The sequence below is a fragment of the Dipodomys ordii genome, unplaced genomic scaffold, assembly GCF_000151885.1.
Source record: "Dipodomys ordii isolate 6190 unplaced genomic scaffold, Dord_2.0 Scaffold9, whole genome shotgun sequence".
Taxonomy (NCBI): domain Eukaryota; kingdom Metazoa; phylum Chordata; class Mammalia; order Rodentia; family Heteromyidae; genus Dipodomys; species Dipodomys ordii.
Window position 1 is genome coordinate 6,669,161 of NW_012267225.1, and position 13,096 is coordinate 6,682,256.

At 47.4% G+C, this 13,096-nt stretch overlaps 1 protein-coding gene across 1 annotated transcript in view; it reads right to left on the bottom strand.

Annotated features, from left to right (window-relative positions):
* Positions 1 to 1,193: 1,193 nt before the first annotated feature.
* Positions 1,194 to 13,096, bottom strand: part of Chrm3 (cholinergic receptor, muscarinic 3) — a 182,344-nt gene continuing 170,441 nt past the window's right edge. Inside the window, exon 2 of the mRNA XM_013009284.1 lies at positions 1,194 to 2,988. Coding sequence (XP_012864738.1) covers positions 1,197 to 2,969 — 1,773 coding nt within the window. The 5' untranslated portion in view covers positions 2,970 to 2,988 and the 3' untranslated portion in view covers positions 1,194 to 1,196. The remainder of the gene's footprint in view (positions 2,989 to 13,096) is intronic.

The window sequence follows — 13,096 nt, forward strand, 5'->3', positions numbered from 1 at the left end:
TGCCGTATACCACATTCAGAGGTGACTATTAATTTCTAGCAGTTCAGATAGCAGAAATCGTGCTGGGTTGTTACCCAGGGCCGTTCTCACAGGAAGGACTGGATTGCAGCACATGGAATCGAACAGTTAATTCTGTGAGCTCAGGGGCCCTGGCTCAGCTCTTAGGAAGGAATGACCAACAGAGGAGATTGCTTACACGGAGTCTGCGCTAGCCCAGGAGGTGCCCATCTGTTCTGCACAGACCTGTGGAGGACCTGTGGTGGCTTCCCACTGTACGGTCCTTGGGGTGCTTGGTGTAATACAGGAGCCACAGTGGCGAACATCATTCAACTGGGTTGATTTCACTTTTATATGGTATTAGGATCCTCGAGAATTTCAGTTACCAGAGTACTGAAAACAGATATTGCAGGAATGATCAGCCCGTCGAATTATTTCCCGTTACATTATATATACATCGTGTGTGCACGTGCAGTACTCACACACAGATATGTATACATAGGCAATTTTATTGGTACAAAACTTGAACTGCACAAAACAAAACAAAACAAAAGAACAACAGTACTCTGCAAGAACCAAGTCCACAAATAAAGAGTTTTAACAACACGCACGGCCAGAGGGGAGGACGGAAGCTCTGTTGGGACAAGAAGGTTCGGCTGTGCCGTGGAGGAGATCATTTTAGGACCACAGAGCCACCAGCCGGCTCTGCCGGACGCAGGGTCAGGATCAACACGCGAGCCCCTCGGAATGCCTGAGGTGGCTGGCAGAGCGAGGCTCCTCTGTGACGTCAGAGCTCACGGGACCGAGAGGACCCAGTGGAATCGACCCGAGTGGAAAATCAGGGGTGGGAGAGCGGTATTGCTTTCCCCTTCAAGAAAGAAACAAAGTCCATTTCAGAACAAATTCCTTTATATTCAGTAGTATGCTCTCTCTCTCTCTCTCTGAATTGATATTTGACTTTTTTCTTTTAAATATGAAAACTGACTTATTCAATGCATCAGTAAACAGGCAACTTCTTTTTCTATCTTGGTGATAAAAAAACAACAACAAACAAACAAAATGCCACCACCACATTCTGAGGATCACCAAAGTCGCCCTCTCCCCCACCCCGAGCCTCATTCCTCGCTCAGGATTGTGGGTCGACCCTGTGAGGTTTCTTTTGATTTTGTTTTGTCACTTGGCATGGACGCGTTGTGTCTCTACAAGGCCTGCTCGGGCCCTCGCTTGTGGAAGAGGACGGACTGTCTCTGCTGATACTGCTGCTTGCGCCTCTTCCTCTTGTCGCATTGGCAGAGCAAGAGCATCTTGAAGGTGGTGCGGAATGTCTTGTTGCACAGGGCGTAGCACACGGGGTTCACTGTGCTGTTGATGTAGCACAGCCAGTAACCCAGATTCCAATAGGTTTTCGGGATGCAGCTGTCGCAGAAGGTGTTCACCAGGACCATGATGTTGTAGGGCGTCCAGGTGATGATGAAGGCCAGCAGGATGGCACTCAGGGTCTGGGCTGCTTTCTTCTCCTTGATGAGCGACATCCTCTTTCTCTTGGTGATCTGACTTCGGGTCTTCAGAGCAAATCTCTTGGCCAGCGTGGCTTCCTTGAAGGACAGAGGTAGCGTGGCCGTGGTTTTGCCCACCGAGGGGTTGGGATTGGAAGTCTTGCCTGCATCCACGGCTGACTCTAGCTGGATGGGCAGCTTGGAGAAGCCTTTGGGAAAGCTGTCGCCATCATCCATGCTCTCCTGGGCCTGGAGTTTGGTGGCGTTCTTCTCCACGTCCGGCGGCCCCAGCTCCTGGTGGGGGCCCTGTAGGTTGTCAGAGGAGGGGAGCTTGGTGGAGTTGAGGATGGTGCTGTGGCCAGGTAGCTTGAGCACAATGGAGTAGATGGCTCTGGTCTCGGAGCCGGAGCCGATGTCCTCCTCGTCGGAGGAGGCCGAGTTCTCCAGCGAGGCGGCCGCGTCATTGTTGTTCCAGCTGTCGCTGCTGCTGTGGTCCTGCTCCATCTGCTCCGAGCTGGCCTTCCAGCTCTTGCTGGTGAACCAGAAGTGGCAGCGGCCATACTTGCTCCTGCCCGAGCACTTCAGGCTCTGCTGCTGGAGATCGTAGCTGCTGCAGCTCCGAGAACTGCCCGTGGGGTGGACGAAGCTCTCGGCCTCGGCCTCGGTCCCCGTGGCCTGCAGCCCGGCCAGCTCTTTGGTGCGTTTCTCAGTCTCCTTATAGATCCTCCAGTATAAGATGGTCATGATGGTGACCGGCATGTAAAAGGCCGCAATGGCCGTCCCGAAGGTGATGGTGGGCTCGCTGAGGAACTGGATGAAGCACTCGCCCGGAGGCACTGTTCTCTTCCCCACAAAGTACTGCCAGAACAAAATGGCCGGAGCCCACAGCACAAAGGAGATGACCCAAGCCAGGCCGATCATCACGCCGGCGCGTTTGGTTGTTCGTTTGGCCCGGTAGGTGAGGGGTCTGGTGATGGAGAAGTACCTGTCGAAGCTGATGACCAGGAGATTCATGACAGAGGCATTGCTGGCCACATAGTCAATGGACAGCCAGAGGTCACAGGCTAAGTTCCCCAGTGCCCAGCGGTTCATGATGATGTACGTGGTGAACAGGTTCATGGAAATGACCCCGATGATCAGGTCGGCGCAGGCCAGGCTGAGCAGGAAGTAGTTGTTGACCGTCTTCAGCTGCTTGTTGACCTTAAACGCCACGATGACCAGGATGTTGCCGATGATGGTCACCAGGGCCAGGAAACCAGTGAGTAACGCGATGAAGACCACCTGCCAGACGGTGTGGCCTCCCAGGGGGTCGGCTGCCGTACCGTTGGGAGAGGAGAGGTTCTCTGACGCTTGAGAGACGTTGTAGCTGCCAAGGTGAGGGACTGTCCCGGGGGACAGGCCTGCATCTGAGGGGCTGGGGATCCACGAAGAGTTGGGGAACAAAGGTGAGGCCGAACTGTTACTGTGCAAGGTCATTGTGACTCTGTGACATAGTCTGCAGAAACAAGAGAGAGACAGAGACAGAGAGAGAGACAGAGAAAGAGAGAAAGAAAGAAGACGGAGTTAGGGAAATGGATGTCTTTTGTTGGATATTTTCTTTTCATCACAGACTTTGAAAGACACTGGGGAATTTCCCCCTCTCCCCCCTACCGCTGATGGCTAGATCTCACGCAGCCCCACGTCATCAAGATCATTTACTTCTTTGAAGGGCAAAGCATCTAGGCCAAGTAGCGATTAAGTTGTTCAAGACAGTGGTGCTAGCTGGTGGCCTGAAAAATGGTACCTTTCCCCACATTCCTAAATATGTTGCATGAAATGCTGATATTCACCAAGATAGGACCTTTAACGTGCTCTTATTTGCATGTTCAGATGACAGTTATTCAACATAGGGATACCCTCATGCTACTTCATAAGTGGACTTGATTTACATGTGTTTCAAGCACAGGGACATCTGCCTGTCTGAGGCCTCAGACGTAAGCGGCGCGGAGGCTCATGGGAACAAGCGAACATGGTGGAGGCACGAGAGAAAGCGCGTGTCCGCCAGCTCGCACTGTCCCTACGTGGTTGGAAAACATCATGAGCTGGTTTCTCGTGATGTTCAGGAACATGCTAATTTTCTTCTAGACTCTCCGAAGACTTTTATTTTCCCAGTGTTTTGTTCACTGTAGCAACAAAAAAATTCCTGGGTGCTGTAGGTAAGTTTCCTTCTCCTTTGCTGGGCTGGCCTTGAGAGGGTGTTGGGTGAGTAGGAACGGAAGGACTGAGGGAATGGCTCTTCTCTGTGGTCCAAAGCAAATTCCTTTCCCATCAGGTGGTGGATGGATGGGGCTCCACAGCTCAGACAGGAAGGACAAAACCTGGCATGGGTCTGCTACAGGCACATGGGAATTAGGAAAACTTTTCTTTGTGTCAGTCCTGGGGTTTGAACTCAGGGCCTGGGTGCAGTCCCTGAGCTTTTTTGCTCAAGGCTAGTGCTCTGCCACTTGAACCACAGCTCCACTTTGGCTTTTTTGTGGTTACTTGGAGATAAGAGTCTCATGGAGTTTCCTGCCTAGGCTGGCTTCAAACCATGATCCTCAGATCCCAGCCTCCTGAGTAGCTAGAATGACAGGTGTGCGTCATCAGCGTGTGCACACACACATACACACACACACAGGCTATAGCCCTCATCCACTGCAATGTCTACACAGACACCACCACACATACACACATGTGCATACCACCACCCACACGCATACACACATGCACACGCATACACACATGCACACGCATATCAGATCTGGTTTTCAACATCAAATGAGTGTATAGCTATTTTCCAAGCCACTTGATCATTTTTACTTCATCATAGTTTGGAATAGCTATACAATCCACCTATTAAGTTTAAAATGCAAGCGTCGATGTGTGAATTAAAGAGAAAAATCGGTCAAGCTGTACTACTAATGGTGCTGCTCCACTCTGTCTAACTGCTCACCATTTTTTCCTTAATGGTGTCCTAGGAAATCTTTGATTCTCAAATAAATAAATACTGAGTAAATACATAAACAGGTTGTAATTAAGGGTGTGCTACATAGAATGACAGCAATGGTTTTACTGACTGTCCGTATTTATGGACATAGTCACAGTTCTATACATATACATATATCATACCCAGTGCATAGTCCATTGTTTGAACACCAGAGCAGCAGACATTTGAACATTCATATTAGGAGGATGGGGACAGGGAAGTTGCTCAGTAGTAGAATGCTTGCTTACCAAGTTTGAGGCCCTAGCTTCTGTCCCCAGTACTGCAAAAATAAATGAAGAATAAAGGCAAGAGGCATGTATAAAATTAAAAAAAAACCCTTGAGAATGCAAATACTTTGAACACACTGAAATTAAGAGAAATTGGAGGGTAGTTATGAGAAATTGGCCCTTGTTCTCCTAATTATGGAATAAAAGTTTTATGTGATTATAAATCTGTGAAACATATGGAGAACTGCTTAAAAAAACCACAAAATTATAAAAGCTCCATGGTGGAAATGAGAGGGAGTGGGTTTAGGTTGGCTTCGAAGACCAAAAGCAAGTGAAGCACTCTAGGGGGGGAAGAATTCTGAGACAAAAAATGTTTTATTTCTTTTAAGCCATCCTGGCAGAAACAATTCTGGGGAGGGACCCACGGCACTCAATTAGGAACTTTTGACACAAAGCATAAATCACTTCACCCTGCTAGAAGTCTAAATTCATTCTACTTCTACTGATGAGTCTTTGACCGTGGGAATGCCCCCTCCCCCTCCTCCTTCCCCCCTACCAAAAATAAAAATGTTTTAAGAGATCAACCTAGAGCTTCTTCCTCATTTGGAATCCTGTATATGCCATTTACAGGATTTTTATTTTTGGGGGAGGTGGGATGGGATGGGAAAATCCATCTTTGAAAAGGGTCTGTTTGAAAAGGTCTGTGTCATAATTCCTGACCGAATACTACAGCTGAAATGTCCTTTTTCTAGGCCAGTGGGTGGAGATACTACATCTGGCCACCAGGGGGTGAAGTAGACTCAAAGAAGGATCTGGGCCAGATAGCCCGGAAGCACAGGCTAGACCCCAGGCCAGGGAGCTGGCTCAGCTCAGCTCAGCGCAGGCCAGTCATGCGGCGGGTAGAGGATATCAAAGCATCACCTTCAAACGTGTCTTTTGAGGGGATCAAACTTGTGAACTCAGTGCTTGCTTATTCCTCTCCAGCGGCAAGGATGGAAGACCTTACCTAATATGGTGCAACTGCTTTAGTTGAGAACAAAACATTTCCAAACGCCCAAACAGGGGTAGGGTGGAGGATGGGGAGGGGAGAAAGGGAGGGAAGCCCATTCCATTTCAAAAGGAGAAAGCTTGTTTTTAAAGAAGTCGACGGTTCTGCGCAGCCTGTCTGGCGCTGCCTTCCCTAAGCTTTTATTTGATCTGACAACAAAGACGTAGTTTTGGAAAGATTTCTCTTCTTCAGTCCTGCTTATGCTGGTAGCCTTGGATTTAAAAAAGGGTGTGCTATTTTTTTTTTAAATTAAAAAATATCTTTAAGTCGTTGTACAAAGGAGTTGCTGGTTTTGCAAAGGAGTTCACCAAGACAGTGCATCTTGATCAGTCTCCCCTTTTCACACCCTCCCTCCTCCACCCCTTGCATTGTTTTTCTTAATTTTGTAGTACAGACAATAAATTCTTTTTTTTTTTTTTTTTTGGTTCCGGTCGTGGGGTCTGAACTCTGGGCCTGGGCACTGTTCCTCAGCTCTTCAGCTCAAGGCTAGCACTCTACCACTTGAGCCACAGTGCCACTTCCGGCTTTTTTCTTTTTGCTTATGTGGTGCTGAGGAATCGAACCCAGGGCCTCATGCATGCAAGGTAAGCACTCTTCCACTGAGCCACCTTCCCAGCCCTAGACAATAAATTCTTGACTGCATTCCTCCTATCTTCTTTTCTTCATTTTTCTACCCCTCTCCCTTTAGCCCAACCTCCTCCCTTGCAAGGACCTGTATTCTGGTGTTTATTTTCCTGGGCCTTTGACTTAGTCTTTCTCAGAAATTATACTATATATGCTCTCCCTAGAGTCTACCGGGTTTCAGTTAATACTTTTTGTAACAACTTACATCCCGCCCAATGTGTTTACTTCTAGACTTAGAGGCTAGTGCTAGCTACCACAAATCAGGAAAACCAATAGCGTTATGCTCTATAAGTAGTTGTACAAATGGGAGTTGTAGTTTATAAATACAGTGCATCTTGATCCACATCCTCACCCGCCCCTCCCAACCCACCTCCCCTTCCCTCACTTTTCTTAAGTTTGTAGGATGTGCATTGAATTTGATACTGTGCTTTTGTTTTAAAAACAAAACAGACTAGTGACAATCTGCATTAACATTTTCCAAGTCTACAACCTACTAGCATTTCTAAAGGTATGACATGAAGTGCCAACCAAACCTGAAACTTTTATTTATTTTTTTTGCTGATCCTGGGGCTTGAGCTCAGAGCTGGGCGCTGTCCCTGAGCCTCTTTGTGCTCGAGACTAGCACTCTGCCACTTAAGCCACAGAGTTACTCCTGGCTTTTTCTGAGTGGTTTATTGAAGAGTCACATGGACTTTGCTGCCTAGGTTGGCTTTGAACCATGATCCTCTGATCTCAGCCTCCTGAGTAGCTAGGATGACAGGCGAGAGCCATGGGTGCCTGGCTGAACGGCTCTTTTTCAACATCAGAAGGACCCCTTCATTCTCAGTCAACTTAGCTTCCCAGCAGCTGTTCTTTCCTAACAAAGAGGGAAAATGTGCACCTGGATTTTCTTTTCCTGAACCTTCTAAATGTATTGATTACTCTTGGATATTCTGAAGATGTATTTATTGTTACTTAAAGTTCAGGTGGTACAGGGGTTTGAACTCAGCCTCACATGTGCTAGGCAGACACTGTCCCACCCCTGCTACCCTTCCTGAGGAGGCACAGGGACTGGAAATGAAGGCCACAACTGGAACTTGAATGGACTGGGGCCCAGGGCTGGGGCTCCTAATGCAGCTATAGGAGTGCTGAAAAACCGATGGGGACCTTGTCAGAACTACCCTGGTTGTGGGGGCTGTGAAAAGAAAGCCGAGCCCAAAGAAGAAAGCATGCCATGGAGTCTGTGGAATCAGTGGGGTGTCTGGCTCAGGGTGGGAGGAGGGAACTGGGGAGCACAGCATCCCCACCTCACAAGACGGGGCCGGGCTGCTACAGAGAAAATGAGCTCTTGGACCAACCTGGGCTTTTCCCCATGTCTGTCTGGTGAGAGACCCCCTGGGAAAGCAGGCATCGCTTACAACCGGCCGGCTCTGTAATTGCTCTTTGCTTCCACTCAGTTTTATCCTCCATCATACACAGGTGACATTTACACACCTGCAGCCCCAGGGCCTCAGGGGAGATGCCAGTCAGCCAAGGAAGGAGTCTTACCTCATTTTTTTGGTGGGGGGGGTCAGTCATGGGACTTGAACTCCGGGCCTGGGTGCTGTCCCTCAACTCTTCATCTCAAGGCTAGTGCTCTACCACTTGAGCCACAGCAGCACTTCTGGTTTTCTGGTGGTTCATTGGAGATAAAAGAGTCTCACGGACTTCTCTGCTCGGGTTGGCTTTGAACTGTGAACCTTAGATCTCAGCCTCCTGAGTAGCTAGGATTACAAGGGTGAGCCACCAGCGCCCGGTAAGTCCCTACTTCCAGAGACTTGAGGTGAGTTGGGAAAGCTGCAGGATGCTCAATTTCCATGCCAAAAAATTCAGGACAAAAATACCGTTCTCTTCTCACGTGGACTCGGTGAGATCTTAGCAAGGCTTTTGAGATGATCGCCAAGTAGGTGCTTTCCAAGTGGTTTCCTCCTCTCTGCCCATGGCCCATCATCACAGCCCAGGTCCCTAGGATGCCAGCAAGGAGGAGGTGACCACGGCAGCGGCCTGCGCCAGTCCCTGCCTCATCTCCCAAGCATATGCATGGTGTTTTCCTTTTACTATGAAGTTGCAAATCTCTTAAGGATAGTGATAAAGGTGTCTTTCTTTGTTTTTGAGACTTCAGTTCCCAAATCTGTTTTAGAATCCTTGTGATTGAAATATAGGAGATCGGCCTGGCACTGGTGGCTCACGCCTGTAATCCTAGCTACTCAGGAGGCTGAGATCTGAGGATTACAGTTCAAAACCAGCCCAGGCAGGAAAGTCCATGAGACTCTTACCTCCAATTAACCATTCAAAATAGCCAGAAGTGGAGCTGTAGTTCAAGTGGTAGAGTGTTAGCCTTGAGCAAAACTGCTCAGAGACATTGCCCAGGCCCTGAGTTCAAGCCTGTGAGTTCAAGCCTAGCAATAAACAAACAAATAAATAAATATGCTGGACATTGGTGGCTCATGCCTGTAATCCTAGCTACTCAGGAGACTGAGATCTGTGGATTGCTGTTTAGAGCCAGCCTGGGCAGAGAAGCCCATGAGACTCTTATCTCAAATTAATCACAGAAAAAGCTGGAAGTGGAGCTATGGCTCATATAGTAAAATGCTAGTCTTGAGCAAAAGAAGCCCAGGGACAATGCACAGGCCCTGAGTTCAAGCCCCAGGACTGGCAATAAATAAATAAATAAAAATATGTTGGGGTGGTTGCTTACACCTGTAATCCTAGCTACTCAGGAGGCTCAGATCTATGGATTGCAGTTTTGAGTCAGCCTGGGCAGAAAAGCCTGTGAGACTCTTATATCAAATTAATCACAGAAAAAGCTGGAAGTGGAGCTATGGCTCAAATGGTAAAATGCTAGCCTTGAGCAAAAGAAGTCCAGGGACAGTGCCCAAGGCCTGAATTCAAGCCCCAGAACCAGTACATGCATGCACATGCATGCACACATATGCACGTGTGTGTGTGCACACACATGCAGAGCAGATCTTAGTAGACAAAATGCTTACAGGATGGGTACTTGGCTTTGTTAATGATTTCCACTTGTTTTTGTTCTTGGAGAAGCAAATAAGCCAAGGAAAACTGTGATTTCCCTCAACAATATGAAGACAAAACCCTTTATGACCAAGATGAATTCTAGTGCAGAAGAGAGATCCTCCTGCAGGCTAGCTGGAGATTACAGGCACACAACACCACACTCACATTACAAGTCCTGGTAGGATCCAAACCCTTCTCTAGATATTTACTCATTTAATCCTTATAAACCACATGAGGTAGGGACTATTATGATTTCTGCTTGGAGTGGGAAGGAATCAAAGCACCCAGTGGCTATCAGACTTATCCCAGGTCGGCGCTCACTCTAAATGCAGACTCAGTGGGCCGGCTCCTCCTCACTCCTGGCCCTAGCAAGCCGATATGCTACAAGCAAGCAGACAGTTCCCACAACACCTCATTTATAAACTTGCCGCCTGTTCCCTTGCCCAGAGGTAACCACTGGGAACAGTTTACTTAGCAAGTAAATATTTGCTAGGCCAATGGATATGTTCTCCCAAACTCTGTTCTGAAAAAAAAAACCCAAATCAATAGTGTATTTTAAGCCCTTCTTGTATGTGTATGTACACATGCATGTATGCACTGTTCCTCATGTGTACATGTATGAAGTTGGTACAAAACTGTGAGTTCAGTCAGTCATTTAACTGTCAAATGAGAAACTAAGAGGTGCAGAGGGGTTCAGAGCTTGGGCCACGACACATAGCTCACAAAGGACAGAGTTTAGGGGTGAACCAAGCTAGAGGGCTCCTAAATGATCCCCATATTCTCTGTCCTCTTCCTCCTCTCTCCTAACAATATGTGATGGATGCTGATTCCATAGGGTGCAAGTACATCTTTATGTCTCACTCATGTTCAGAGGAGCCAAAACCATCAAGAGGGATTGGCCAAAATTCAACAGCTGGCACATTATGTCCTTGGCAAAAGCAGAATTTCCAGGGTAGCGGCACACAGGAGACGTTGCGTGTAGTGGCGTCTCCTTTAAATAAGATATGGCAGAACTTGGCACCCTTGAGTCCAGTACAAATCTCTAAGATCCTTCCAGAAACAAAATGGCTGCTTTTGGAGACCAGTCCTTGCTCTAGCTGGCTGAGCGCATTTGCAGGGAGTGAAGGCCCAGAGCTCAGTTAGGTCCTGGTTCCCACACCTCACTGCTGGGTAGAAATCCAACCCCCTGGGCACTGCCTACTGATGCAGCACAGGACGGATAAGGAGCTTACGTGGACCATTTTGACTTTGAAACCCCCAACGAGGAGGGAAGCTGCAGGTTTTCATGAAATCAGAAAGCATTGATGAAATTCGTGAGGTCTGATACACAAGAGATGTTGTTATTTGTTGAAAGAGGAGTACAGAAAGTTGTGAGAATCCGGCGCAAACTAATAACATATATATTCTGGCACTGTCTGTGCTACTAAATACTGGGAAACAAGGATTTCTGGAAACGGAGTAGAAACTGGAGCTCCTGTCGCCTTGAGCTGGCTCTGTGGGATTAAAAACAAGGAGACAAAGGAACCACACAAAACAAACAGTGTGGATCTGTATTCTGGAACATGAGATAAATATGATTGAAAAAATTAAATATGTAAAGTATGAAATCAATACAAGTGGATTTATTCAGACAGAAAAAGAAATCATCTGGGGGTTTATAAACCAAAAAGGGGAAGGAGAAGGAGGAGAAGAGGGAAGAAGAAGAAGAAGAAGAAGAGGAAAGACAGGAAGGAAAAGAAGAAGAAGGAGGAGAAAGAGAAGAAGGAGGAGAAGAAGGCAGAGAAGAATGAGGAGGAGGAAGAGGAGGAAAAGAAAAAAGAGGAAGAAAGAGAAAAATAATTACAGGCTGAATGTTGAAATTTGGTGCCTAGATTTATTTTGAGTGTCCCCATCAAACTGCAAATCATGTGACACAGATTCACTTCTTGGCTGGCACAATGTTCTTGACCTAGAGGGCCCCTGCTCTGGTAACAAGTAGGAATGATGTCTCACCACAGCCCTAGGGGCCACGAGGGCAGGGCAAGAGGAGAAACAGAGGACCGGCAGGTAGCAAGGAGGTGCAAATTGACAGCCGTGTATCCCAGTTACCTGGGCTGGTGACCTCACCTTCTAATTCTCATCTTTCTCTTTCCCTGGATACCACATATTAAGTCTATCACTCAGTGGCTGGGATATGTGCAAATATTACGAACTGTTGTATCTTCCTAAAGGTGACGTGCCCCAAACACAGCCCAGAGGGACTATCTACAGCGGAAGGCAATCTTCTATGAGGGCATTCTCTTTGCAAGTGCCAACTCCTGGATTCAAAAGATTTTAAAGTCTTTATGATGCCATGTCCCATCCATCATGTAGTAGCTGAGATTGTACCACTGCATGGTGCATACTGTTAAATTTTTCTATGCAAGGGTGGGCACCAACTCTGCCTGTAATTGGCAATGCCCACCACACACAGATTACCTACTAAGTGCTGTGGCATAGGTGGCTTCTCTATATGAACCTTTCATTATAACCCTGTCAAGCCGAGAGGGTTCTCAGTGTCTTATGTCTGAGGACACCGGCTTGTGGAGCTGAGAGCAAATGTGCCCAAGAGAGAAGTAGCAGCACTGGGATAGAGACAGTGAATGTCTGAATTCTTCATTACAGGCCTCTCTGTGTCTTCTTCCTACACTCCAGCTGGCATGGTGGCCCATGATCCCTACCTTCATACATCGTCAGTTCTACATTCAGTCCAGCTTTGATTCCTTTTGCTATGGGAAGCTTCAACTTCATGGATCCTAACAGGATCAAAGGCCCTGCTTGAGTTTCTTCCATTTTGTATCTTGGCAAGTATAAACACACATCCATGGTGTCGATGAATGGTGGTGGGGGTGGTGGGGGGTGGGAACCATTGTGATGTTTCTACAGGTGCATATTCCGTGCATTGGTGAATTTCACCATTCCTCCTTATACCCATATTTACGCTTATGCTACGGGAGATGCTGCTTTTCTCAACCCTTCTGCCTCCACCATGCTTAGTGTTCTCTGGCAAGTCCCCTGTTTGAGGCTGGATACATTCCTGCTTGGGGCATGACCCCAGGCTAACCCATTCAAGCTCAGGTGTAAGGAGTAGCACAGGGCCGGCTGTCTGAGCCACTGGAAAATGGAGTGGACCAGCTTAGAATCCCAGCTGACTGTGGACATAAGAAACTGGTTCTTTTCCATGCTAGCTTAGCCTGGGCAAACCAGGGTACACAAGTCATGGATAGAGCTAAGAACAGGATGGAGTCAGGCTCTACCTGCTACAGGAAGCAATAGTCCTTCCTTTGACCTTTGCAAAGGGATTGGGAGAGACTGGTGCAACCTTATTGTTCAAGGAGCCAATCACTATGCATCCTGGCTTCTTGGCAAAGGTATCAACAATTGTCACAGAATGGAAGGAAGAAGATGCATCTCTGAATTATCCAGCCTATCTTCTTTTTTGTGTCTTTGACATGGTGTTAGGCTGTCTTTGTCTCCAGTGAGCACCCATTTACCCCCACTCATCTCCCCCTTCCCCCCGTCACTTTCAACTATAAAAACAGGGTCTGAAAGAAAAGCCCTGTAATAAAATTTATGAACCTTATATTTTAAAATATTCCTACCAGGAGCAGATACAGACTTTGTAGAAGCTTATATACTTTTGCTG